At 43.3% G+C, this 26638-nt stretch overlaps 1 protein-coding gene across 2 annotated transcripts in view; it reads left to right on the top strand.

The window, feature by feature from the left end:
* Positions 1-17582, top strand: part of PAAF1 (proteasomal ATPase associated factor 1) — a 45132-nt gene extending 27550 nt beyond the window's left edge. For both annotated transcript variants that reach the window (XM_004708816.3, XM_045293122.1), the window contains 6 exons: positions 844-1038; positions 3525-3616; positions 7769-7884; positions 9944-10026; positions 16122-16204; positions 17151-17582. In XM_004708816.3, coding sequence (XP_004708873.1) covers positions 844-1038; positions 3525-3616; positions 7769-7884; positions 9944-10026; positions 16122-16204; positions 17151-17228 — 647 coding nt within the window. In that variant the 3' untranslated portion in view covers positions 17229-17582. The remainder of the gene's footprint in view (positions 1-843; positions 1039-3524; positions 3617-7768; positions 7885-9943; positions 10027-16121; positions 16205-17150) is intronic.
* Positions 17583-26638: the final 9056 nt, after the last annotated feature.

Genomic DNA, 26638 nt, shown 5'->3' with positions numbered 1-26638 from the left:
ACAAATGCGCTTTACACAATTGATGTGTGTATGGATTGGGATAACAGTTGTATGAGCCCCTAATAAAATGTTAAAAAAGAAAAAAAAAAAAGTTGAAGTGCTGGGGCGAGGTGGGGCGGGGGTCAGAGCCTGTACAAAACTGATGTTGCCCTTCCAAGGCCACCCCTCCCCACCCCCATAGCTCCGTCTCTCTCTGACATTATTACTCTCTTCCTTGCAGTCTCTGCTCCAGACCTGTTGTTCCTCAAACAGACCCAGAACACTCTTGTTCTTCGTTTGCTTGAAGTGTCTGCCTCTCCTGACCACCTTAATGTGAAATAGCACCTCTCTACCCTATTTCATGTCTTCTAATATTGCCTTTTCTCGTTGCATTTGGCCTCATTTTAGTACTTGTTGGCTTGCTTGTATGCCAACCCCAGTCTCTAAGTAGAATATAAGCTCTGTGTGGTCAGGCACTTGGTCTGGTTTCATAACCTCCAGTTATAATATTGTTCAGCTCAGGAAGCAACAGGATCTTTGAAGAAAGTAATTTTTAACCCAAATTCTCAAAGATGTCTACATAATTTTTTGTTTAAAGAAAAAGTTTTGAAGCCCAAGTAAAAGCTTGAGTTAAATCCAGAGATTATTTTTCCATGTCTGTCTCACATTGAGTCTTTGAACCATTGGGAAGCAGGGATTCTGTTTAATTTTGTTTTTTAGAATTGAACATGCCCCGTTTGTAGTTCATACTCAGTTCATGTTTTTTGAAGGAACAGAACCACGTATGCAGATTCATCTTCTCTGCCCTTGTAATTTCTCCACTGCCTGCTCCATTTTAGGGATTTTTTTCTTTTCTCTTGCCAGGTGTTTTGGATACAGCCATTGTTGATCGGGGAAGGAATGTCATATCTGGTTCTCGGGATGGAACTGCACGGCTCTGGGACTGTGGGCGCTCAGCCTGCCTGGGAGTCATTGCAGACTGTGGCTCTTCCGTCAATGGAGTGGCTGTGGGTGCTGCTGATAACTCCATCAACCTTGGCTCCCCCGAGCAGATGCCAAGTAAGTTGATAAGGGTCTGTGACCTCGTTTTGTCTTCTTAGGGCCCCCGCCCCCTTTGGGTTTGCTTTAGTTTCCCCTCTTCTTCCTCATCCTTTCTCACTTGGTAACTGATGTTTCTGTCTTCACCATGAGATTACTGTTTATGGAATACCTAATAAGTTTCTAAGGATCCCTGGTGGCATAATGGTTATGTGTTGGGCTGTGAACCTTAAGGTCAGCTGTTTAAAACTGCCAGTCACTTTGTGGGAGAAAGATGGAGCTTTCTACTCCTATAAAGAGTTACAGCCTTGGAAACTCACAGGGGCAGCTCTGCCCTGTCTATAGGGTCGCCGTGAGTCAGCATTGACTTGATGGCAGTGAGTTTGGTTTTCACAGGTGTCTATTGCTTCAGGATCTATAAAGGAAGTATCGATCGTAGTTCTGAGTAAATACAGGCTAATTTAGCAGATGAGATTAATGCTTACATTGTGCCCTTTGGGGTGAAAGACGTTTGTGATTCTTAATGCAAATTCTAGATTTCTGAGCAAGGGAGTAATTTAGGTTAATATAGATGAAAAGTGTTTGCAACAGTAGCTGGCTTGAACCTTGAAGGGTGAATTGGAGTTGAACATGTGGAACGGGAAGGCTATATCTAGGTTAGGACTCAAGGCAGAGGGTAGATGTAGGACCAGTTTGCATTAAAAATATAATAAAAGTTGAGTGTTGTATAAAAAAGATTTGGAGTGTTTGTGTGAGAAAACTTACTGGTGGATCGGAATGATGAAGGTCCTAATAAGAAAACTTTTTCATTCTTTTATTTTTCTGTGGTCATAACTAATCATTGTTTCTCTGTGTCCATGGAACAATTTTTGTCTACCATCGTCTCTGCTCCTCAAGTTTTACATATTCAGTGCTCTCTCTCTTCCCTTAAACACTCTGTAAGTGCCCTGTGGTCCCAGGAACTCTTGCTTCCTGCTTCTGCTTTGGAAATGAATGGATTAATAGGTAGAGCTGTGTTTCCTAAAGGGTGCTAAGTGTGCCACTAGTGGTGAACAAGATCATTTTTAACAGGTACAAAATTTTAATAGTTGTATATCTCATTTAAACCTAAGCTTTCCCAGGCATTATTTCATGAAAGTTAAGCTTTAGACAATTGGACATCCCCTTACAGAAGGGTCACAAGGAAGAGACAAGCCAGTCAGGGTGCAGGATAGCACCGATGAAACACACAACTTTCCTCTAGTTCTTTAATGCTTCCTCCCTTCCACTATCATGACCCCAATTCTCCCTTACAAATCTGGGTAGACCAGAACATGTACACAGGTACAGTTAAGAGCTGGAAACACGGAATCCAGGACAGATAAACCCCCCAGGACCAATAATCAGAGTCTCCATACCAGGAGGGTAAAGGTAAAGTGGGGTGAGATGGGGAACCGATCACAATGATCTACATTTAATCCCCTCTCAGGGGGACTGACAACAAAAAGTGGGTGAAGGGAGACATCGGTCAGTGTAATGACATGACAAAAATAATAATTTATAAATTATCAAGGGTTCATGGGGAATGGAGGGCAAAAAATAAGGAGCTGAGACAAGGGCTCAAGTAGAAAGAAAATGTTTTGAAAATGACGATGGTAACAAATGTACAAATGTGCTTGACACAATGGATGGATGGATGGTGACAGGAGCTGTATGAGCCCCCTATAAAATGATTTTTAAAAAAATTCGTTTCTTTGAATTGATTTAAATAAATTAAAATATCCTTGTTTTTTTCTACTTCACACTTCCTAGTTACCCTTCAACCTCTTCTAGGATGGTTAATATTCTAACCACTTAACTGAAGTGGTTTTCGTCAAAGTCACCGATTACTTCCGTGTTGCCAAATGTAGTGTACCAGATATACATATTTTTTAAATTGGGCTTATTAAGATGTAGTTAATTTAGCAGTAAAACTCACCTGCCTTGTTGTTGTTGTTATTTTTAACTTTTTATTGTAAGTTAGGCAAAGGCTTACAGCAACTCATACACGTTTTGTTTCAGTTGATCCATTGCAATCCCCTCACTGGATTCGCGCTCATCCTGAATGTACCCTGTGTTTTCCTGTTTCCATTCCTCTTCTTCCCTAACCCTTCTGAACTTTGCCTTTGGGTACATGCTGCCCTTTTGGTGTCAACTGGTAGATGGTTCTAACACAGGGTGAGTTCCTTTCCAGACCTGAGGGTAACGAAGAGCCATAGTCTTGGAGCGTCTATGAGTCCCTATCTAACCAGTCAGCCTGGCACTTAATGATTCTGAAGAATTCACCCTTTTAAGCGTATCTTTTTATGACTTTCGACAAATGTATACAATGTGTAAGCATCACTATAGCCAAAATATAGGACTTTTATTTTAATTGTAAGTGAAGCACTAACACAGAGCGTAGTCAGTAAACAGTCTGGTGTCTGCTTTGTGTATACTGCCAGCTGATCAGCCCAGCCCCTTACTGACATAGTGCATCTGTCCTGCAGGTGAACGAGAAGTTGGAACAGAGGCGAAAATGCTGCTGGTGGCTCGGGAAGATAAGAAACTTCAGTGCCTGGGACTACAGAGCAGGCAGCCGGCAAGTGGTTCCTATAAGACCTTTGAACTCTAAGGGCAAGCTAGGCCACTCATTTTCTGGAAAGCAGTTTTGAAAAAATTTCCACTTCTTCTCTTCATCTTAGAGAAGGATGAGTGTGTGAAAGTACAGATAACGTCATGAGATTGGGAATAGAGGCTCTATTTAAATCCTAGCTCATCTACTTAATGGTGATGGGCTGGGGCAAGTTATTTAACCCTGGGGGTTTTACTTTCTTCATCACGAAGAGTCACGGTAGGATGGGTTATGTGTCGAGAAGGAAATGCTGTACTGCTTTTGTGGCCTGTCTGTCACTTTTCCTCTCTGAATAGTAGTGTGCTAAACTATAAATTGAAGAGGGAAATATATGAGGATAAATCAAATAATATTGTAACAAAATCCTAGAAACCTTCATTAAGCAGAAATATCAAAATGTGAAGCTACTGTTTTTCAATGTTATCTTGCATCTAGGTCTATATATTTCTTTTTAAAAGCAAATATTTTATACTAAATTAGATGGGTGTCTACATTTCAGATCAGTGTTGTATTCAACAGTTCAAACTATTCATCAACCTCCCTCTCATCCCCCCATCCCCCCGTAATTTCCCCTTAACCTGCTCCTTGATTTTTCCCTCTTGTAGACTTCTGTCTTCCATTTCACCCAAGTTAACATGTCATCAGTCTAGCCCAGTGCTTTCTCTTCCCTCCCTGATCCTGCCCGTCAGTATATTTTTGAAGACAGTGTTGCCATCTCTAGTTCTTCCGTATCTATGCTCTTCAGTTTATACCATATCAAAATGACAGTTTTTGCATCCTTGGGAGACTCTAATTTCATTGTTTTGGTGTTTAAGTGTTGGGAGCAAAAAGAAGTCCGAAGGGGAAAAAATCAAGGGCCCTAAGTAAAGTAGATGGAGTAAGGTTTCCCCATGAAAATCTTGTAGGACAGCATGTGTTGCCCTCGCAAACTAAGCAGGTACACTGACATGATGGGAACAAGTTCCTGGCCTTTTTATCGACAATGCAGTCTTCAATTTTCTTTAAACTTCATAATAAGCCCCATGATCATCTGAGTCCTTTGTGAAAAATTGGTCACGATTACCCCTTTGGAATTCCTGAAAACAGTTGCCATCATCTTTTGAGCTGACCTTTTGGCCTTGAATTTAACTGGCCCAACAGATCCATTGAAAGCCTCTGTTTTGATTGTACTTTGCTCTCTGGATTATTTTGATAAGTCCAAGACCAGTGCCCATAACCTTGTTAGGTTTCTGGGTTGTGCACCTCGGTTCTTGCTTTTCCACGCTGAAAGAATTCACGTGGCAGAAGCACTTTTCTAATCCCAGTCACTCTGATGAGGGAAAGGAAAGTTTCAGGTAATACAGTCTCAGACAGTATATGCTCTCTGGAAAGTGTGCGAGGCTGCCTGGCAGGGTATGGGAGAGTTCGCCACCAAAAGTGGCCGCTACAGGGGAACTTGAAAAACCACATGGAAAAATCGTCCTTCAGAGGTGTCCACAGAGCCAAAAGAGTGCCTGAACCAAAAAAGGAAAGAGAGTGCTACTGCTGAGAGCACGCTGTGTATACAGGAGCAATCCCACCCTCCTACCTGAAAGAAAGGCCTGCCCTCAGTCTCTGCTATTTACTCCCTTCCATGCCCACCTGGGGGAGGGGGCTGTGGTTGAGGGTATTGGCCTATCTTAGTGGCTGAGTTCTGACACACTTGTGATGTGCTGTCATGGTGTTTAGTGTATGTGTCCAGATTAACCTTCACCTGGACCTAGGTGGCAATGGTCTGAGCATCCCAGTTTTGAATTGTCCCCATAGGTGTCTAATGCGCGCCTGATTTTTTTCCACCCATTTATTGTGGCATGGTCATCTAATTTTTGTGTAGCTTGGGCATTAGATGGAGATAATCCCCTTTATCTCTAATCTTCTTACCTATCAAAATCATCTTCATTAACTTGAATCTTGCTTAAAGACTTATGAAAAGATCAGTTCTTTTAGGCTAGTTGATTTTCATAAACATTTTTGGCATCTGTGGTAATTATATATAATTGTCAGTTTGGGAGGATTAAGAGGGAAGGGGTGGGGTCTAGCCTGTCAATCAGGTGATAGCCAATGAAGCCTCTGTGTGGGCATGGGCTTGTCTGGAGAATTCTGGAAACTCCTGTAATTCCTCCTTGAAGGTGGGAGACACTCTCTCTCTTGGCTCGCTCCCTGGGAAACATTGCAGCTTACAAGATACATGGAACTACGCTAGAGCCCTGGGAGCTGATAAAGCCATGTGGAGGCCCCTGCCAGTGTTGAGATGCTTATAACACCACTGGATCCACAAGACTTCCCACCCACTGGCCTGTGATCTTCCTGCATTCGGCATCATTGCCTGTGTTGTGCGAGTCTGAAGAGGACTTTGTGGATTAATATTGGACGTATGGGCTAATATGGGACTTATGGACTTTATCTGGACTGGGCTGGGATGTTTTCTCAATATTCAATTGCTCTATTATATAAAGCTCTTTCCTATACACATGAATGTCTGAATGTGTTTCTCTAGTCTATCCAGACTAACCCAGCATCCTCTGAAAGTTTGCTGAGGCCAAGTAGTTCGCTTCTTATTAAAAATGCTGGGGAGACAGTGGGGTGACAGGCAGGAAAAATAAAGTAAAAAATAAAAATAAAAATGCTGAACTATGTCAGATCCTGACTTCAGTAGGTAATATTGCAGCCATGTAATTCTGTGTTCGTCTTCCTCCAGTTTTTGGACTTGAACTGCATTATATCTTCACTCATCCAGGTTGATGGTCGTCCCTCTCTTGACTCATCTTTGAAGTCTCACTAACCTTCTTTAATATGCTCTGTCATCTAAAAGCTCTTGTTTTCTGTGGTACAGCACACCCGTAAATTTGTTCTAAAACTTCAGTGATTTGAGAAGAGGTCCACTTGTGTTTTGTGAACCTCAAAATCCACTTTCCCAGGTACACAAAGTATCCTTTTCTTTCCGATGGCAGCCTCAGGTCAAGGCAAGTGGATTTCTGAGAGTCCTTGTTGTTGGCAGCTGTCCACTGATTGACGTGTGTCAGCATATTCTGTTTGCAATGAAGCCACACGTTTGAGCGGGAGACCTACTAGCAGTATTTTTAGACTTACCCTCATAGATGCCCTTTATTCAGGGGCTGTTGCCTCTAAGGTATTATGAAATTCTGTAAGGACTCATGCATTCTAGACTCTTGATTAATGACCGGATGTCTTTGATAGAAGGATGTCTTAGTTTTTTGTCTTTTCATCCTCTGCAGTCTTGCTGAGAGATTGTGCTCTTGATTAACCCTGTCTTCCCTAAGATTGCATTTATTAAATATCTGCTGCCTCCTGCCGTCCCTCTCCGGGCAGCTCTGGCGGTTCTGTTTGGCCAGTGGTTCTGTGTTTTCATTTTATCCCGTCACTCTGTGCTGGTGGTGTTTTCATTGTCAAAGTTTGCCTCAGAGGTGTAGTATGACTCTGTTTGATGAAATTGCCCTTGCACTCTGAATTTCCATATCGGTCTTACTCTCAAAGGTATTTCAAATGTTTTTGTTTCTTTTCTAAGAAGAGTATAGGGAGAAATGATCATTTTAAGCTATTGTAAGGAACAGATGAAAATCTACTAATTCCTTTGTTTCGAAGTATGGGGGCATTGCGATTCTTTCGGTTGCACTTTATTTAAGCCTATGTCTTTTTCTACCAAGTAACCCGCTTTTTGGAAAACACGTTGGGCATCCATTGAGACCCTTTGAAAGGTTCCTTGAAGTGAAAAACCTAAATGTGTGAATTACAAGTGTTCTCAAATGGGGAGGATGTTGTGATAATATGAAGGATTTTTGATGGTAGGGATCTTAGGTGTCCATGATGTGGGGTGTGGTTTAATAGTTTGAAAGCTGCTATCTCAGTCTGGGTTTACGTTATTATATAAACTGCTCCAGTCCTCAGCCATCCCGAGTTGCTGAAATCCTGGGAGTGCTTTCTCCTGAGTTAATGGTGAATCCTTAGTTCACTGCTTGAGAATGTGCAAAGGGGTCAGAATAGTAAAGTTTTACAATAGTAAAGTTTTCCTTTACTTGGTACCTGTTTATTCTTGGAAACAAATTCATCTTTAATTTGTTTTTGGCTCCTGTGTGTTCCCAGGTGTTCCTCTTTATTGGCTCAGATGCCTTCAACTGCTGTACTTTTCTTTCTGGCTTCTCTCTATTGGCTGGGACACAGGATGGAAATATTTATCAGTTGGATGTGAGGAACCCGAGGTGAGTCACCATCCGTTTGCATGATGCACCTCTTCTGCAGAGTGGAATTTTTTATTGGCCTTCATACTGAGGTAGCCTAGCCCATAGATGACTGTTGATAGAGGGTGTATTTTCTATTTATAAAGCTTTTCCAGTGTGAATTACTTCATTGTTATTATTATTGCTAGAGTCATATTAAAAAGTAACTTGATCAGACTGTCCTGATTGTCCTGCTGAGATGATTGCCTTGGACAGGGAGTCTAAATAAGGAAAGGACATTTCATTATAAATGGATGTCTAGAACTCTCTATTTTGAGGAGCTCAGCAATGATTCCTCTGGCGTTAGACTTAGGCTGTAAGATTGAACAATCATATTTAGATTATATAAGGCAGCTCTAGTTCTTTGCTTAGTTTTAAGAAATAAACCTGACAGGTCTAACCCTGGCCTTAAAACTATTTAGAGAAGAGTTCACAACCCTCTGTCCCAGGATTTAAGAATCTCTGTGACTCTCTCCCTTTAATTTCCTTCCTTTGCTCAGCTGATATTAACACGATTTTTGTGGGCACCAAGCTTTGGGCAGAACATTGAAATACAGAAAGAAAAGATATAAACTCCACCTCTGAGGCACCCGCAGTCTAATGGCAAAGACAGACAAGCGCAAGTCCATTGTGAGGCCATCTGACGAGCGGGATAGACGCCGAAATGTGAGGAAGCACTAAGGAAAGAAGAGTTGATTGGATCTTGTCGAGTAGGGTAACCAAGGAAAGACCAGAAGGACCTTCCCTCGGTTGGACATTAACAAAGCCCTATTCTATTACTGTGCAGTTATCTCTGTCAGAAAGGTCTTTATATTGAGAGTCATCCTGTTTCATTGATCTCTGAGGGCCCCAAGGAAACAGACCTTGTCCTATGGAAAGGTTTAAATGAGAGCTGGAGTCATTGAAAAGAGTAGGCTTTATGTTTCCTGAAATCAATTCTGATTTACCTAAGTAGGGACAGCATTCAACAGGTAACTATCAATATTTTTACACAAATACCATGCATGTTAGACATTTTGAGGGAGATTTGTTATAAACAGTGCAAACCTCTTGATCATTAGTTTCCTGTGCCTGCTGGTCACATTATAGATGTGTGCCTTATTTACATGGGCACATTTGCACCCCACCCCCCCAAAACAACAACACTGCTACTCCATTAAAGTCTTGGATTCAAGGATACCTGCTAGGTACCTGCCTACTAGGAAAAAAATCATTTTTGTTAGCTGTATTGTGCTGCTGAAAGGAAAATGCCTGTGTGCCCTACCCGCCTTGCAAAAAGGTATATTTCTCCACTTCCCTTTTTTGGTGCTCTTAACTTGTAGTTGTGCCAAATTACATTACAGAGTGGGGAGAACCTAGCCGAACACGCTGGCTTCCTCAGCCTCCGTACCACACTCAGGCAGACAGTGGGTATGATAGTGATTGATGCACACGTGCTTGGATTTTAAATCCCAGCATAATAGCCATGAGCACATTCCTTTAGCTTTCTGGGTCAGTGTCCTCATCTGAACATAGGGTTTATGGAGCTTCCATTTCTGTGATAAGATGTTAAATAAATGAGATAAAATGTGTTAAATGCCTAAAATCATCTCAACATTTAGCAGTTATTAATATTTTACTATTATCAGTACAGTCATCTTCACACCGTCATCTAGTGAAGAGATGGGATGCAGCTCCAACGAACCGGTGGGTTTTGACTCTGCTCTCATGCAGCTGTTGTAAAATGGTCGCTTCTCCCCACTTTGTCCTTGTTTTCTGTGTTTTCCTGTTAGCACTTTAATTCCATTTACACAGGCTTCCAAGGCTCTGATACCATCCCTCATATCCCAGTTGGAAGATCTTCACTCCAAGGTGGTTTTGAGTTAATTATCTTGATCTGCCACTTAAGAGCTTACCAGGGCGAAAAACGAATATCCATATGGGTTAATCTTCTTTCATATTTTCCCTCTTAGTTTTTATGTGGTTAATATTATGTTGAATATCATAAAGCTCCCCTTTTGAAGAAAAGAAGTAAAATTGTCCCTTTTATTTTGAATTCTAGGGCTCCGGTTCAAGTTATCCACAGATCAGGAGCACCAGTGCTTTCCCTGTTGCGTTTCAGAGACGGATTCATTGCTAGCCAAGGTGGGTCCAGGGAGCAATTGAGAGAGATGCTTGCGTGTAGTTCAGTTAGTTAAACAGTTTTACTTGTCTGCCTATGGCTGGGTCTATGATTCTTTGGTACATACGTTGTTCTTATTGCATAGCACATATCACTCAACATTGTAACTATTTGTATACTCACTTGAGAATGGGTTTTGCCTTTTACATCATGATATCCCTCTTTTAACTCAGTGTTTACTATGTGGTAAGTTCTCAACAAACTTTGATAGAATAAGTGAGTGGGCCTTATTGTTACAAGATACTGAGGACTTAATGATAAATCAGTTACAGTTTGTACCCTGTGGTGCTCCCAGTTATTAAGGAAGACAGAGATGGAACATGTGATTACAATACCATCTGGTATTCTACAGTAGAAGTTTGCATAGGAACATTGAGAAGAGGTAACTCTGGTGGTAGGAGTACAGCCAAGGAAGGCTTTGTGGCCTAAGTAAACTGATGAACATTTCACCTAGTAGAGAGATGTGAAAATGGATATTGACGGGCAAAGCTATAGTGTGTGCAAAGGCATAGATGTGGGAAAGGGGCTGACAAGAATTGTCAGGCATTAGAATTGAGTGCCTACTTCCTGGTAGGGATGGTCTGTGATGCTTTATTACATGTTCTAGGCCAGACTTGGCTTTGTCAGGACCCAACCCTTGGTGTGGAGTTTGGGAGTAGGGCTGGAACTATGTGTCCAAGGGAAACTGAGTCCTCGCCGGAATGATGCAGTCAGGAGGGCTACACAGCATGGGGGAACACCTCACCTGAGGGTTTCAGGATGCTTGGGCTTATAGTAGTACTCATTTTAAAACTGCTTAAATAATTTGGAAAGTGCTCGATTTCACTGACTATTTCCCCACTTCCGCAGTTTCTTCACATTCCATTTGGTGACACCGATAACATTCTGGGAGTTGAGCAACCATTCTCAGCCTCCTTTTCTGAGTTGCTCCATCCTCAGTAACACACTCCTTGCCCCTGAAGGTTCCTATGTAATCTTCTGAGTTATGTTATCAATTTAATTCCATATCAGTAATTTAAAAAATCATTTTACTGGCATATACTTCATATATTACGCAAGGTAATCATTCAGTCATATTAAGACTTAGTTGTACAAGCATCACCGCAGTTTCAGAACATTTTCTTCTCATACTCGTTGCTAGCTCTCATTTTCCCCCAACCTTCCCTGCCATACTCCTAGGTAACTATTAATTCAGTTTCTGTCTCTATAGCTTTACCCATTTTCTTATTCAGAAAATCATACAGAACACAAACAGGAAGCAAGCCAAAAAAATCCCTCAACAATTATAAAACAAAACAGGGAAAAACCTCAATGGAAAGAAATCAGATATTAAAAATTGAAACAATTGTGTCAAAGGGAGATCGTAAAATGGATCAAAAGGTATATCAAATAAGGTATAACATTATAATTTTAATTACATCTGACATAATTGCCTTCATAGTGTTCTCTGATGACAAGCTTATTCATACCCCTAGACTGTTATCAGAGAGATTCACCAGAGATTCATGTGGGGACCTTGCAAAAGGATTTGAGGTTTCCACTATCATTCATAGCCTTCTGCAAGCCAGGTGTTCAGAATTTAAGCTCTGATACTGTTCCCTTCTTCAGATTAGAATTTGCGTACAATCTGTGGATCACACAGGCTAGTGTGCTTCTTCCAGGTGGACTTAGTTGATGCCTCACTTAGATGGCTGCTTGTTTTAAGACAGCGGTTCTCAACCTGTGGGTCGCAACCCCTTTAGGGGTTGAATGACCCTTTCACAGAGGTCGCCTGATTCATAACAGTAGCAAAATTACAGTTATGAAGTAGCAACTAAAATAATTTTATGATTGGGGTCACCACAACATGAGGAACTGTATTAAAGGGTCGCAACATTAGGAAGGTTGAGAAGCACTGTTTTAAAACAAGCCTTTTTTTTTTTTTAATCAATTTATTGGGGCTCATACTATTCATCACAATGCATAGATCAATTGTGTAAAGCACATCTATACGTTTGTTGCCCTCACCATTCCCAAAATTCGCTTTCCTCTTGGGCTCCCGGAATCAGCTCATTTTCCTTTTTTCCAAAACAAGCCTTTAAGACCCAATATAGCAGTAGTCCTTTAAAGAACATAACGCTCAAAGCTGACCTTACTTACTCATTGAGATAAACTATTGTTCTGTTTTAAGAAGCAGTCAAGGCTATTTTGGGTTTAAGATGTTGGTTTTTTTTAAATCATTTTTTAGGGGCTCATACAACTCTTATAATCCATGCATACATCAATTGTACAGAGCACATTTGTACATTCATTACCCTCATCATTCTTACACATTTGCTCTCCACTTAAGCTCCTGGCATCAGCTCCTCATTTTTCCCCTCCCTCCCCGCTCCCCCCTCCCTCATGAACCCTTGATAATTTATAAATTATTATTTTGTCATATCTTGCCCTGTCCAACGGTCTCCTTTCACCCACTTTTCTGTTGTCCGTCCCCCAGGGAGGAGGTTATATGTAGATCCCTGTAATAGGTTCCCCCTTTCTACCCCACCCTCCCGTTTGGTTTAAGTTTTTTTTTTTAATCATTTTATTGGGGCTCATACAACTCTTATCACAATCCATACATACATCAATTGTGTAAAGCACACTTATACATTTGTTGCCCTCATCATTCTCAAAATTCGCTTTCTGCTTGGGTTCCTGGAATTAGCTCCTCATTTTCCTTTTTCCTCTCCCCCTCCCCACCGCTCCCCCCTCCCTCACTGTTGGGTTTAAGTTTTAAAGATTATCTCAGCCAACAGTTTCAGCAGTCCATTTACTTTCCATGGCTTCCAAAAGTCTAGCGCCCAGGAGGATTTGAAATTCTTTCTGTAGTCTTCGATGGACTCCTTGATCACAATAGTCAGTACTGGTACTTAGCTAATCTTTACGGAAACCAATCAGCAGGTCTTTCTCCCAAAGAGCCTCTGGCTGGGCTTGAACTGCCAACTTTTTGGTTAGCAGTCAAGTGCTTAACAATTGCACCACCAGATGTCCTACAGACTAAAACAAAGTCAGTAGGATTAAAGAAACTTGACAGCTAAATCGATGGGGCAGTCTGACTGGATCCAGGGCTTGAAGGGAAAGGGCATATAGACCTGGCGATCTCTGGATAATGTAAGAGATTTGGGTCATCAGATTGGACCAACGTGGCTTTCTTTGTGAGTCATTAGGAGAAACGAACTGACTCAAGGCAATGTGGGAACTTCCTCTGTACTATTTTTGTAACTTTTCTGTAAATCTAAAATTGTTCCCAATGCAAAGGTTCTTTTCTCCCAAATCTAGACCAGTAAAAGGAACCAAACATCAAGAACCCAGCTTCTTTCTGGCTTTTGACTCTGATCCCTGGGTTTTCTTCTCTGGCTTATCCCTTTGTGACCACAATGCAAGATGGGTACAGCACCTCTCATCCGCACTTAATAGTGGTTACGGTTACTAGCCTTTTTTACGAATGAGGGGAATTGCCTTAGGAGCAGCCTAACAGACTTGCTCTCAAGTCCTTTGACGAAAATGCACCACATGCTTCTACCAAAGGCTGTCACTGGCCATGGGAACAGAAGTGCTGTGATGCACTGGGGCTAATCAAGCTCTGCCTCCTGGGGCACCGGTCACTGGAGACAGTTGAGATTCTGTTAGGAAGAAGGCTACAGTACAGTGCCTGGATTCCACGGCCAGCTCTCTGATGTAGCCACCTTCATCCCTGTCAAACTGATGGCTTATTTCTCTAGCCCTTTTCATGCAATATTGCCAGACCAATGTTCACGCTCCCTCAATTTCCCTTTCTAACCCCCCCACCCACCCCTCCCGGTGAAACAGTACCAGCTTGTGGTGCAGCAGTCCTCTCTTAGGGAACCATGATGAGAGGAAGCTGGTACAAGCCCTTGACAGCTCACTGGATGCTGCTGCCACCACACATCCTAATCCTCTCTCCCCCATCCCCTTGGCTGCCAGAATTCTGGGATGAGAGTTTGGTTGCTGTGCCACACTTTTCCTTAGGGAAACCTCTGCAGCCTGGCTCCCAACCTGTCCCTCTGCTCAGATTGCTTTCTTCCAGGTCACCAATGATGTACTTCTTGCAAAGTCTAGAGACTTTTTCTGGGCATGACCCCAATTCATCTCCTAGTCACTAATTTCCTTTAGGACAGGTACCCTGTCTCCTTCATCTCTGTATCCCCGGTTCTTGCACAGGACTAAAGAAAGCATGACCGTGTTTGTTGGACAAAAGCATAAATCAGTCTTTACCTTTTATGACTCTTAGCAATTCATTCTGATACTCTAATTTTCTTCCTCTGTGGCACTACGGGGACTTCCAAAAGCTGGTGGAAAACTGGAATGAAAAGATAATGGCACTTTTCCATAAACTTTTAAAAGCTCCTTTTTTAATGATTTGTTATTTTCTCTAATGAATACTTTCTCTGATTACCATAAATTATATTTCAAAGTACCTATCATGATTCATTGTTCTGCTGTAGGCTTTCCACTTGACTTCTTTGTTATTTTGCTGTGCCTAACCCAGGTACTTCCTGATTTCACTCGTCTTCCTTTCTCAGCACGCCTGTAACCGAACATCACAAGTAGGTGGCTCTAACGCACAGACATTTTTTCCTTCTTACAGTGCTGAGGTCTGAATCCAGGGTAACCGATGATAGGAGAAAACTTTCTCTGTCGGCTCTGCCCTTGTCACTTTTCACCTTCTGTTCCTTCTCTGCTTCCTTGCTTCTGTGCCTGCTCCTTTTACAGCTTTTGATAGCTTTTCATAGCTCAAAGGTAATTGTGCTTTCCATCTAAGATGATACTATTGGTCTTTCCTCATTTGGAGCAAAGAAGAGTGAGAAATTCAAAAGCTCAAGGAAGCAGTCAGTCCATAGGATTGATGGACTATTCAGACCATATAGCCTCCACTCTCCTGAAACCAGAACTAGATCCAGGATCACAATAGAAGGTTGTGGACAGAGAGGAAGGGAAAAATAAAAGTTGAACAAAAGTGAAAATCTTTAAGAAGCCTGGACTTACTGATCTGACAGAGACTGGTGGAATCCTCAATACTGTGACCTGAAATACTCTTGCAGTGTGGAACGGAGCCCCTCGGAGTCTATTTTCTTCCCAACAATAGACAGGACCACTTGTGAGTGGTAACACTAGAGAAGAGTGTACTCCTCAATATGGTCAACCAGAATGGGAACTTTTGCCCCAAAGGGCTGGGAAGGCAGAAAGGAGCAGGAAAGGACAAGTAGAAACAGGGAACCCAGGGAGGAAGTGGGAAGAGTGTTGTTACATTGAGGGGATGCACGAAATGAAATATCCATAAATTGTTGAATGGAAATGGATTTGCTCTATAAACTTTAACCTAGACTCTAATAAAAAGTAAAATAGTAATTGGGTTTAAAACCTACTCTGCACTGATATGGCATTATTCACGTAACAAGGAAAATTCTCCTCCTAGATAAGACTGTACAAGTTTAACCCAAACCAAACTCACTGCCACTCAGTGGATTCCGACTCTTACCAACCCTATAGGACCTAGGAGAACTGCCCCCTGTGGTGTCTGAGACGGTAAATCTTTAGGGGAGCAGAGAGCCTCATCTTTCTCCCAAGGAGTGGCTGATTGTTTTGAACTGCCTACCTTACGATTAGCAGCCCAACTCGTCCACAGGTATAGGTCTTAGTATGCCAGCATTTTAGGAGAACACAATTCAATCCATAAAACAGCTTTGGCCCTTTCACCTCTTTGTTTGCTACACTTCCTGAAAGACTTCATTGTTTCAGCCATCCTTTCTGTATAAATGATTGCAGCTCATAGCTCCAGCTCTACCTCCTACTTAACCCTTATTTTCCTGCACAGTAAGCATGATGTGGGAAGAGTATAGATTTGGGGTCCAAACTGAACCATGTATAAGTCTTCATTCCACCACTTATTAATAAATGGGCCTCCAGATCCTCCCAATGCAGCGTTCTAAGCAGCCACAATACGTCATTCATAGTTTAGGGCTATTCTTTGAATGCAGGCTTCATTTCACGTATCTTAATTTTCTTCCTCCTTTAGGTGATGGAAGCTGTTTCATTGTCCAGCAAGATTTAGACTATGTCATTGAGCTCACTGGGCCGGACTGTGACCCCGTGTATAAGGTACGGGCCTAAGAAGTGACCAAGCCTGGGTAATTCTCACTCAGGACCTAGAGCTTCAAGGGGACCCAGTCTAGGTACTTTGTATTCATTAGGGAGGGTCGTTTTTATTGTATAGCCAGTGACAGAATGGAGAGAAAGCAAGGCTTTAAGTTAGAAGTGACTTCATCCCCTAGCCCCAACACTCTAGTTTTAAATTTGCATGTAATGGAGATGATTCTATGACTATTACCTTTTCTTATTTTTTCCTTTTGCTTACCATTCTAGAGCTCTTTCTGGGTAGATACACACAGGTCTAATATTTATTTTAATCCCTGCATATTTTTTTACATTGTGTCTCCATTGTGGATTTACATATCTTACAGAGGAAACCATGGCCCAGAAGGGTTAAGAAAGTTGTCTCAGGTTATGCATTCACATAGTAGCAGACCTTGGATTAGGCTAAGCCTCAAAGTCAAACTATTTCCACTAAATAACTGGTTCTTAAACTTTCTTTGAATTTAGAACTTCTTAAGAGTATTTGCTAAAATCCTCCTAAAAGGAGTGGGGGAGTCAGGATCTTTTTTTTTGCTACAGTTTTATGAGATTCAGGGGTACCCAAACTCATCCTTGGACACACCTCCTTCACTCCAAGGTCAGACCCTCTGCACTAAGCCGCACACAGCACTGATGGGTTTGACTCTCTACTTGGACCAATCGGGTTCTCTGTCCTGTCCTACATGCACCCTGGCCCTGGCCAGCCATTTGGTAATTCAAGGGGGCCTCAAAAAGCTTGTGGGGAAATTCCACTCTTTCCATTCCTTTTTCCTTGAGCTTTTTGTACCAATCAGGGATGTGATAGTACATCTCAGTGGGGACTACCACAAGGATCTGTGTTTTTCCCGTTTGTTTGTTTAAGAAGCTCAGGCGTCCTTTGACCTGTGGACTCCTGATCCTTGACTTGTTCCAGGTAGCCACATGGGAGAAGCAGATCTACACCTCCTGTCGAGATGGTCTTGTGCGACGCTATCAACTCTCTGATCTCTGACCCCTTGGAAGGAGAAGTCCCCAGCTAGTGAAAAGATTGATCCTTATCAACTGTGACTAGAAGCAACATCAGTCCTGCCCGATATCATGGCCCTTTATTGATTTGGGCACCCTTGGAAGTCACAACAAACTAAGCTATACTGCCCGTGTGGAGCTGTCATCTCATGATGAGACCTACTTTGAACTGAGTAAGAAGCTCACGGGTGCTCACTGCACTTGGCCCAACTTCTTGTGTAAACACACCCCGGCAACAGGGGGCAAAGTGCCTCCAGTTGGCTCTCACAGTTGTGTTTGATGTTTATAAGGGCCAGATGGCTAAAACCTGTTTGCTGAGAAATAAAGGAGGTATGTTTGAGGGGCCTGAGTTTGATCTGTTCTTTTAAACAGTCTGAGCACCAAGTCCACGAAGCCAGTGGAGCTCTTTCCTCAGGCACGCCCTGGTGGCCTGGCTAGAGAGAAGGATTGCTTGACAGTTGTAGTAACCTAGTAGCAGGTATCCCATAAACAGCAAGCTGTTACAGGTGCGATGACCAGCCACCCCAATTTGCATGTGACTGAGAGGTTTTCTGTGGGATGGTACTTACTGCTCAAACTGGGCCAGTCCCACACAACCAGCATAATTGGTCGGCCTTGTACAGTTGGAGAAACCAAATCAAAATTAATATAAAGATAGTGGTTGTCAAGTATAGGGCAGTAACCTGTGAGGCCTTTTACACCTGGGAACTTGTTAGAAATAGAAGTTCTTGACCTGGATCAGATCTACGGGTGGGACCACCAATCTGCTGTAACAAGCCTTCCAGGTGATGCTGGGACCCACTAAAGCTTGGGAACCAGTGACCTAGAAGAAAAGAGGGTTAAGGGCATATCAGGCATTGTTGGTACCAAGAACCCTAGTGTGGCTCAGCTGGTTTGTAAGAGATGGGGCTGGAGAAGTTGGGATACCCCAAACAGAGAAGGGGCTTCAATGCCAGGTAAGGAGCCTGAACTTTGGTCAGCAGTGGTGAACCACTTCAGGGTTTTTTACCCTTGATATCATTACTGGGACCATAATCTTTGTATTCCATGGCTTCTTTTCACTCAATGTCTCTCCATTTCATGCACACCTTCTCATTAATTTTTGCAGTATTTAGAGTATAGATATATTTCCCTTTTAGAGATTATTCTATAAGAGGTATCTTGAAGGATGCCACTTGAGCTAGACCATACAGGGTAAGGTTGGTACTTACATTAGGGAGGAAGGTCCTCTTGGCTGAGACAGTAATCTTACTGGCGGCATTTTTAAAGGTATATTCCCATGTAGGCCCCTGAGCATCACAGACTGTTAAGGGCTTAACTACTAGCAGAAAGGTTGCTTCACATCTCTCTGGAGGGTGCTCGGAAGACAGGCCTGGCAGTCTGCTTCCAAATGGTCACAACTATAAAATCCCAGCAGAACAGTTCTACTGTGCCCACATGGGGTTACCAGGAGTTGAAACTGGCACAACAAGGACATCCTCATGTCATCCTTGTAACTGCTCTGTGACGTGTGTGTGTGTGTGTGGATGGTGGACTCACAGGAAATGATTTACTACAGGCCATCGAATGCCAACAACGGGCTCACACATCATAATTGTGAGGATGGAGCAGGACTGGGCAGGGCTTTGTTCTGTTGTACATACGTAGGGTCACTACAAGTTGGAACCAACTGGACAGCACCCAACCAGAACAACAAAGAGCAGCAACGTGAACATAGTGTCTCTTGACCTTAAATCCCATTTTCTTCTAAAATACCTTGTTGCTTACACCCAAACCAACGTGTAAAAATAAAATACTGCACAGTTCGTTGAGTATCTACCGAGTACTCTTGTTGTCTGTACTATATATATTTAATCTTTACAACATGCTTAGAAATAAATGGGCATTATTCCTGTTTTGCTTAGTAGGAAGACTGAAGTTTTAAGAAACTAGGTGCTCCATCTAATGCTGTGATTTCGACCGCAGTCTGTCTGTCTCCAAAGCCTGTGTTCCTTCCACAGTGCCTTGTCATGAGCAGATTGTAAGAGACCTAAGTGGCTAAAGGCTAGAACTGCTTCCTTTTGAGGAGTGATTGGTTGTATGGTCAGTAAACTAACAGGCTCTAGTCCAAGTCACTGAAGCAGAAGAACCAGAGGCATTGACCCAGCAAGTGACCCTCAGAGCCGGCAATCTTCGGCGCTGCTGTTATATCTTCAGTCCCTTTTCATAGGTCTCCAGACTTAATATCCTGGTCGGTCCATCCTGATGCACTGACCTTGACGCTTGCCCTGAAATCCATATCCCGCCAGCAGGAGCTGAATGTGTGTACTGTGAATGGAAGTGGTCCCGGTTTGCAGCAGACAAAGCTTGTTTTTGTGGGGTTTTTTTCCCCTTGGTTGAAGAGTGCATTCTGGGTAAGGAAGGATAGGGGTCACCCCCATCCTCTGAGCTCTGCAGACCTGGTGAAATGGTTAAACCTTGTTTCTGGCTTTCAGGTGCCCCCTTGTGGCTTCTTGGGAGAAGTACCTTTGTCTTTCATACCGGAAACTGGCAGTGCCACTAGCTATTGAGCTTATTCTACTCTTGTGCCAGGCGCAGGCCCTGTGAGGATCACCTTGGAAAGGGAACCATTTTCCTGATTAAGTCTTTTTGTGGGTATATTTTCTATTTCCTTTTTTACATGACATAATTTCAAGCTTACTGAAAAAGGTGCAAGACTAACCCAAAGGATTCCTGTATACTCCCACCCAAGCCTCTCGATTGTTAACTTTTTATGATGTTTGCTTTAGATTCTCAAGCGCTCCATAGAAACGCATAGATGTATGCAGAATATAGATGTATACAACAATTGAAAGTAATATGTAAACATCATGTTCTGCTACCCTTACGATGCCAGTGTGCAGCTGCTGGTGCCTGGGCACTGTGCTATAACCACAGTACACACACCTATCCAATCAGGAGAATTGCACCGGCTCTCCCAGTCTGCAGACCCCACACAAGGCTTGCCGGGTGCCCAACCAGTATGTTTTATAACCCTTCCCTTTGGGTCCAGGATCACATCCAGAAGCGTACCTTGTATTTCATTGTCTTCCTCTATTTGCCATCTGTTTGAAGGGCTTGTTCGCGTTTCTTGGTTCTCCACGACCTTGACATTTTTAAAGAGTGTAGCCCAGTCTGTGGAAGGACTCCACCTGGGTTTGTCAGGTAGTTCCTCACGACGACATTCAGGTGATGCATTTTGGCAGGAATACTCCAGACAGGAGCCTGTGTCTGGCATACACCATATTGGGAGGCCCGTGATGTTGATTCTACCCATTACTGGTGATGTTAACCTGTCTTCCTTTTTTTTTTTAAGATTATTTTCAAAAGATAAAAGTCATCCTTTAAAAGTGTACGATTCAATGATTTGGGTATAGTCACAAGGTTATGTAACCATCATCACCACCACTTAACTCCAGAACATTTTCATCTCCCCCCCAAAAATCCTTTAGCACTCATTCTCCATCCCCCACTCCTCCTAGACCCTAGCACCCACCAATACACCTTGTAGAAATGCCTCTTCTGGAAATTTCATATCAATGGAATCAGATAATCATGGTCTGCTGTGTCTGTCTTATTGCACTTAGTATAGAGTTTCTAAATTTCATTTTTCTTTAATTGCCAAGTAACATCCCATTCTATAGCTATGGGAGCACTGACGCTGCTGTGGGGACTAGGCATTGGATGGCTAACCTTAAGGTTGGCATTTCAAACCCACCAGTTGGTCTGTCAGAGAATGATGAGGCTGTCCTCTGTGCCCATGAAGACTTACAGGCCCAGACACCTGATTCTGTAATACACAACACTCTACTTTTCGCTTTAAAAAACAACCAAACCCACGACCGGCAAGTTGATCTTGACTCATTGTGACACTGTAGGACAGCGTGGAACTGACTCTGGGTTTCCAAGACTTATTTTTCCCCTTCCCCGCAGGGGGAGATAAGTTTTTAAAGGAGTAGAAAGCCTCATCTTTCTCCTGCGGGTGGTTTTCAATTGCTGACTTTGTGGTAGCAGCTCAACGGGTAGCCACTAGGCCACTGGGGTGCCTTTTCGGTTAGGTTCTGTAATCCCTTACAATGGCCACAGAGAACTCACAGACAATGCTCATGATTGTGGGTTTATCATGGAGGTTAATGGGTTACAATTCAGGTGGAAATGCTCTGTGTAGAGTTGTTCAGTGAGTACACATGACAAAATTCTTCTAGAGCTAATGCTGGGGGCTTAAGTGGAGAGGAAATGTTTTGAGAATGATGAGGGCAATGAATGTACAAATGCACTTTACACAATTGATGTATGTATGGATTGTGATAAGCGTTGTATAAGCCCCTAATAAAATGATTTTAAAAAATGAACGCACAACAACAACAACAAAATTCTTCTAGAGTTGCTAGTAAGTGCCCAAAAGGCATGTCACTCCTCTGTAAGCCTGAGCCCCAAAGCACTTAGCTCCAGCTCTGTGGGTCAGCAAACTCAGCTCCCTCAATTAAGTGCCCAGGGGCACACCACTCCACAAGTGAACATCCTCCCCGAAAGCACTCAGCTTTACCTGCTGTATGGGCTGGGAAGTCCACGACTCTGTCTCATGGTCTGGCTCCTGGTTCAGCCGCTGATCCTCTGATGTCACAGCTGTCTTCTGGATCAAGGAGGTTCACTGAACAGGGTTTTCGTGGCCAGAGCACTCACTGCTACCCCTGACTCTTACTGGTTGTGAAACCCCCATCCTGCTTCTGAGAAGGCTTGATGGTAACCACTGTGACTCCTGTTAACAAGCACTCACAACTGAATCCTATGAGTATCTTTCCTCACCTTATCCCACCCACATTCATCAGGAGAAGGCAGTTTGTTGGGAGTTACAAAGACTGACTAGAAAAAGCCACATTAAATACTGCCCTGCTCCTGAGAGTCGGAATTGACTCTGTGACAGAGAATTCCTGAGTTTTATTTTACTTAGCATGATATTTCTGAGTTTCATCCATGTATCAGTATTTAATTTTTCAATTGCCAAATAATATTCCATTGTATGAATGAATATAGGAGCCCTGGTGGCGCTAGGTGTTGGACTGCTTACCCCAAGGTCAGCAGTTCAAACCCACCAGCTGCTCTGTGGGAGGAAGATGAGTCTGTCTGCTGTCGTAAAGAGTTACAGTCTGAGAAGCCCTATATAGCGTCACTCTGAGTTGGAATCAACTTGGTGGCAGTGAGTGGTGGGGTGGGCAAGGCTGTACCACACATTGTTACCTATTCATCAGTTGATGGCCATTTGGCATGTTTCTTCCTTTTAGCTCTTATGGAAAATGCTGTTATAAACATCCATGTATACGCTTTTAAACAGACTCATGTTTTCAGTTCTCTTGCTGTGAATTGCTGGATCATAGAGTACCGTTGTGTTGCACAATTTGAGCTGCCGAACTGGGGTTTCAGTATGGCTGTACCACTTTACATTCCCACCAGCCGTGGACGGGTTTCAGTTTTCCATGTCTCTGACCACTGATTTATCTGTGTTTTGATTCGAGCCAAGAGATGTGGACTTTTATCACGGGGTTCTTCCCTGGCAGAGTTCATCAGTAAGCATTTTGTAGGAAGCTACTTCGCTGCTGCCGTTTGTTGCCAGGAAGTCTGTTCCAGCTCATGGCCGCCCCATGTGTGCAGGGTAAACAGCTCCATGGTGTTTCCCAAGCGGTGACCTTTAGAAAGCAGATCACCCGGCCTGTCTTCAGAGTGACTCTAAGGGGGCTGCTCTGTGACTCAGGTAAATGTCCTAGTCCTTTATAAGACTTGCCTTAGCATCCTTTGATCATCCATGAGTTAACTTTATGATGATTCCCAGATGGTGGCTTTCGAATGTTATTATTCTTCCTACTTTTAAAATTGGCATTCTACAGTCAGGTAGATTTCCCTTTCTCATTCATAAATATGTCAGTACTCACAGATTCATGTTTTAGTCTATAGGTTATAATCTACATTCATTATTGCTTATTTTGGTCTTTAAATTGCCCTGTGGTAGTCAGTGGGAGACCTTTCAAGCTGGATCCTATGCCGTTTTGAAATGTTTTCATCATTGAGTGTTTCCATGAATTCTGGTACCACAAGATGCTCCAAGCACATCACGTACTCTTAGGCCCAGCCCCACAATCAGTCACTTGTCTAAATAGCCCTGGTTCCTTCCAGTGGAGAATGACATTGAGAAGCTTGGAGCCCTGGTGGCATAGTGATTACTTGCTGGGCTTCTAACCCCAAGGTCAGCGGTTCAAAACCACCAGCCTCAGTGGGAGAAAGGTGAAGCTTTCTTCTTCTGTCAAGAGTTACCATCTCAGAATGCCAGAGGGGCTGTGCTTCCCTGTGCTACAGAGCCACTATGAGTGGGCATCGACTTGATGCCAGTGGTTGGGTTTTGAGCACACTCTCTACTCTTGGGATGTTATTGCAGGCAGTTCTTGTATATCTTTCTCTGCCTGTCCTTCAATATATAAAAAAGTCATGCTTTCACCTTGACCTCTCCAATTCCACCTCACAGGATTTACGCTAGTTTTCTACACATAAGAGGAGACCTCAAAAAGGAGGACCTTCTGTTATCTCTGAATCCCATTAGCCCACAAGCGTTTTGGAGCCCTCGGATTTATTTATGTATTCATCTCTCTCAGTGAGTCATCATCTTCCAATAATAGGCTGCCTCCTCCCCTTCGGCCCAGCCCCTCCACACAGGATTCCCATCAGATGTTCCCCTCCCTTCTCTTCCAGGTGTCTCAGTCAAGCCCTTCCCTTAAACTCCTTCCTTGTAATCTTGAATAACATTTAACTACCCCCACCACTACCACTGATTCTAGGAGTAAAACAACTAACCAATAAACAAACCAATGCCCAACTTTATTAGTTATTAGAGAAATTAAACTCAAATCCACATGACTTGGAAATGCTAAAAATGAAAAAGGATAATTTCACACTCTATAGAAGTTAACACTTAGAGGTATGTTCTGATTAAGTACATCCCCTCACATTTGCCCATAGCAAGCAGGCATCTGGGACTAAGAACAATTGTTTACATTCATTCAACTGTAACTAAGAGAGACAGGCTTTGGAATGAGGTCTGACTCCAGTGTCTCACTACGGTGGGACCGTCTCACACGTATCACGTGCTTTCTTGCCCTTCTATCCCTTGTCTTCCCGCCGACCCTGTGGGGTCGTCAATGTGGGCAGAAGCCGCCTGACAGCATTAGGTCAACGTGCCTTGGGTTACACAGCCAGCAGTGAGCAGGAGCACAGCAGCTTCGGGATGGTCGCTCTCTGAGCACTCAGCTCACTCCAAACCCGTACCATAGTCCTCGGGCTTTGATAGCTCTGTCATTTGGCTCAACTCCCTCGTATTTATTTATGTATTCATCTCTCTCAGTGAGTCATCATCTTCCAATAATAGGCTGCCATGTTTTACATGCCGTGGGCTGTGATCTGTAAGGTCAGCAGTTCAAAACTACCAGCCATGCTGAGGGAGAAAGGGCTTTCTACTCCCGTAGAGAGTGACAGTCTCAAGAGTTGTGTGAGCCCCAATAAAATGATATAAAAAAAGAGTGACAGTCTTGGAAACCCAGAAGGGCAGTTCTACCCTGTCCTCTAAGGTCGCGATGAGTCAGCATTGGCTCAATGGCAATGAGGGGTTGTTTTTTCTGGTTTGGTTTGGTCTTAAAATAGACCTCAAACAGACCTTTGCCTCAAATATGAAAGGCTTACTTTAAGACTGGCCTCTTCTGTAAGACAGTGTGGTTTTAAAGTTGCCCAGGCAAATTCTGAACGACCTCAGGTACTCCAAAACCAAACTCAAGTCATCACAGGAGTTGAAAGCCCCTCTTCCTCCCATGGAGGGGCTGCTGGTTGGCAGACCCGTGCATCACCCACCCGGCCCCAGGGCTCCCTCCCGTCTCAGGCACCATCTCTGGCAGAAGCCCGGGGGCCGCAGTGGGTAGCACTTGATGTTTTGAACTCAGCAGCCACTGGGGAGAACCAGGAGGTAGTCGGCTTCCATGAAAATCGGAGCTGGACACCCAGGTGAGTTCCACTCAGTCCCCCAGGTTGCTATGAGTTGGGATCACCCCACTGGCAGCAGGATTGTTTGTTTGTTTGTTTGTTTGTTTGTTTGTTTGTTTGTTTAGGCTTTAGTCTGAGGAGGGGTCTTTGGGGGCACAAACGGGTTAAGCACTGGACTACTAACGGAAAGGTCACAGGTTTCTCAGAGGTAACGGAAGACCCGTCCAGCTGATTCTGAAAGGTCACAGTTGTGAAGACCCTGTGGGACACACTGGTGCCCCGACATGCCTGGCCATGAGTTGGAATCAGCTTCACAGCAGTTGGTTTTGACTGGTTTTTGGTCTCTGCGTTGCCAGCAGGGGAGCAAGCTTTTCTTCCACGGTTAGAGGGAAGGTTTAAATTCAGGTTTAGAAAGCAAATGTTTTAAGAATGATGATGGCAACAAATGTACAAAGGTGCTTGACACAATAGATGTATGTATGAATTGTGATGAGTTGTATGAGCCCCAATAAAGTGATTTTTTAAAAATCAGGCTTAAAGGAATTAATTTAAAAAAATAAAACGCAGTTTAGTGTGTGATTGACACACTAAAACAAACAAACTTACTGCTATTGCATCAGTGCCGACACATAGACTCATAGCAACCCAGAGGACAGGGTAGAACTGCCCCTGTGGGTTTCTGAGTCTGTAACTCTCTATGGGAGTAGAAAGCCCTGGATTTCACCAGTAGTTTGAAACCAACAGCTTCCCCGAGGGAGAATGACATTAGATCCCTTTAAAAAACAGGTTTCCACTGGAGCAGCCAATATTACGGGACAGTTTGTATGGGAACGATTGTTTGGAAAACTAAATTGCTCAATAAACTTTTACCTGATGCATGGTAGCATGCTTGAAACCAAAACAGCAGGTTTCCATTTTAGAAGAATGACAGACTGAGGTGAAGAAGCTACTCCTGTCAGAAAAGATGTAAGAGAAGACCCTCCTGAAGAAGATGATTAAGATATAGGGCAAAAGTAATTAAGATAGTTTGGAATTGACCCAGGAACAGAACAATGGAATAATAGATCCCCCCAAAAAATATGTAGATGGTGGGGGGCCGGCCCCAGTCACAAATACTAAGTGGACACCTCCCCCTCCCCCCAGAAGAATTTATTTCAAAGGACGGAATTGACTCTGCAGCTCCAGGAGAGGGACATATCTGATCAGAGCACACAAGAGCAGATGAGGCGGGAGGAGGAGAGAGTGGAGCACATCCTGGCCCACCAGGCTTTGAGGACAATGACCCCAATTAGAGCAATCAGTCCACAGAGAGGACCACATGTCCGGCCCCACTATGAGACATGATGCCCCTCACTGACCCAT

This window comes from Echinops telfairi, unplaced genomic scaffold (assembly GCF_000313985.2).
Source record: "Echinops telfairi isolate 266 unplaced genomic scaffold, ASM31398v2 ScPeMD7_1713;HRSCAF=2227, whole genome shotgun sequence".
In the NCBI taxonomy this organism is placed as follows: Eukaryota; Metazoa; Chordata; class Mammalia; order Afrosoricida; family Tenrecidae; genus Echinops; species Echinops telfairi.
Note: the sequence above shows the minus strand (reverse complement) of the source record. Positions and strands in the feature narration are given on the sequence as shown.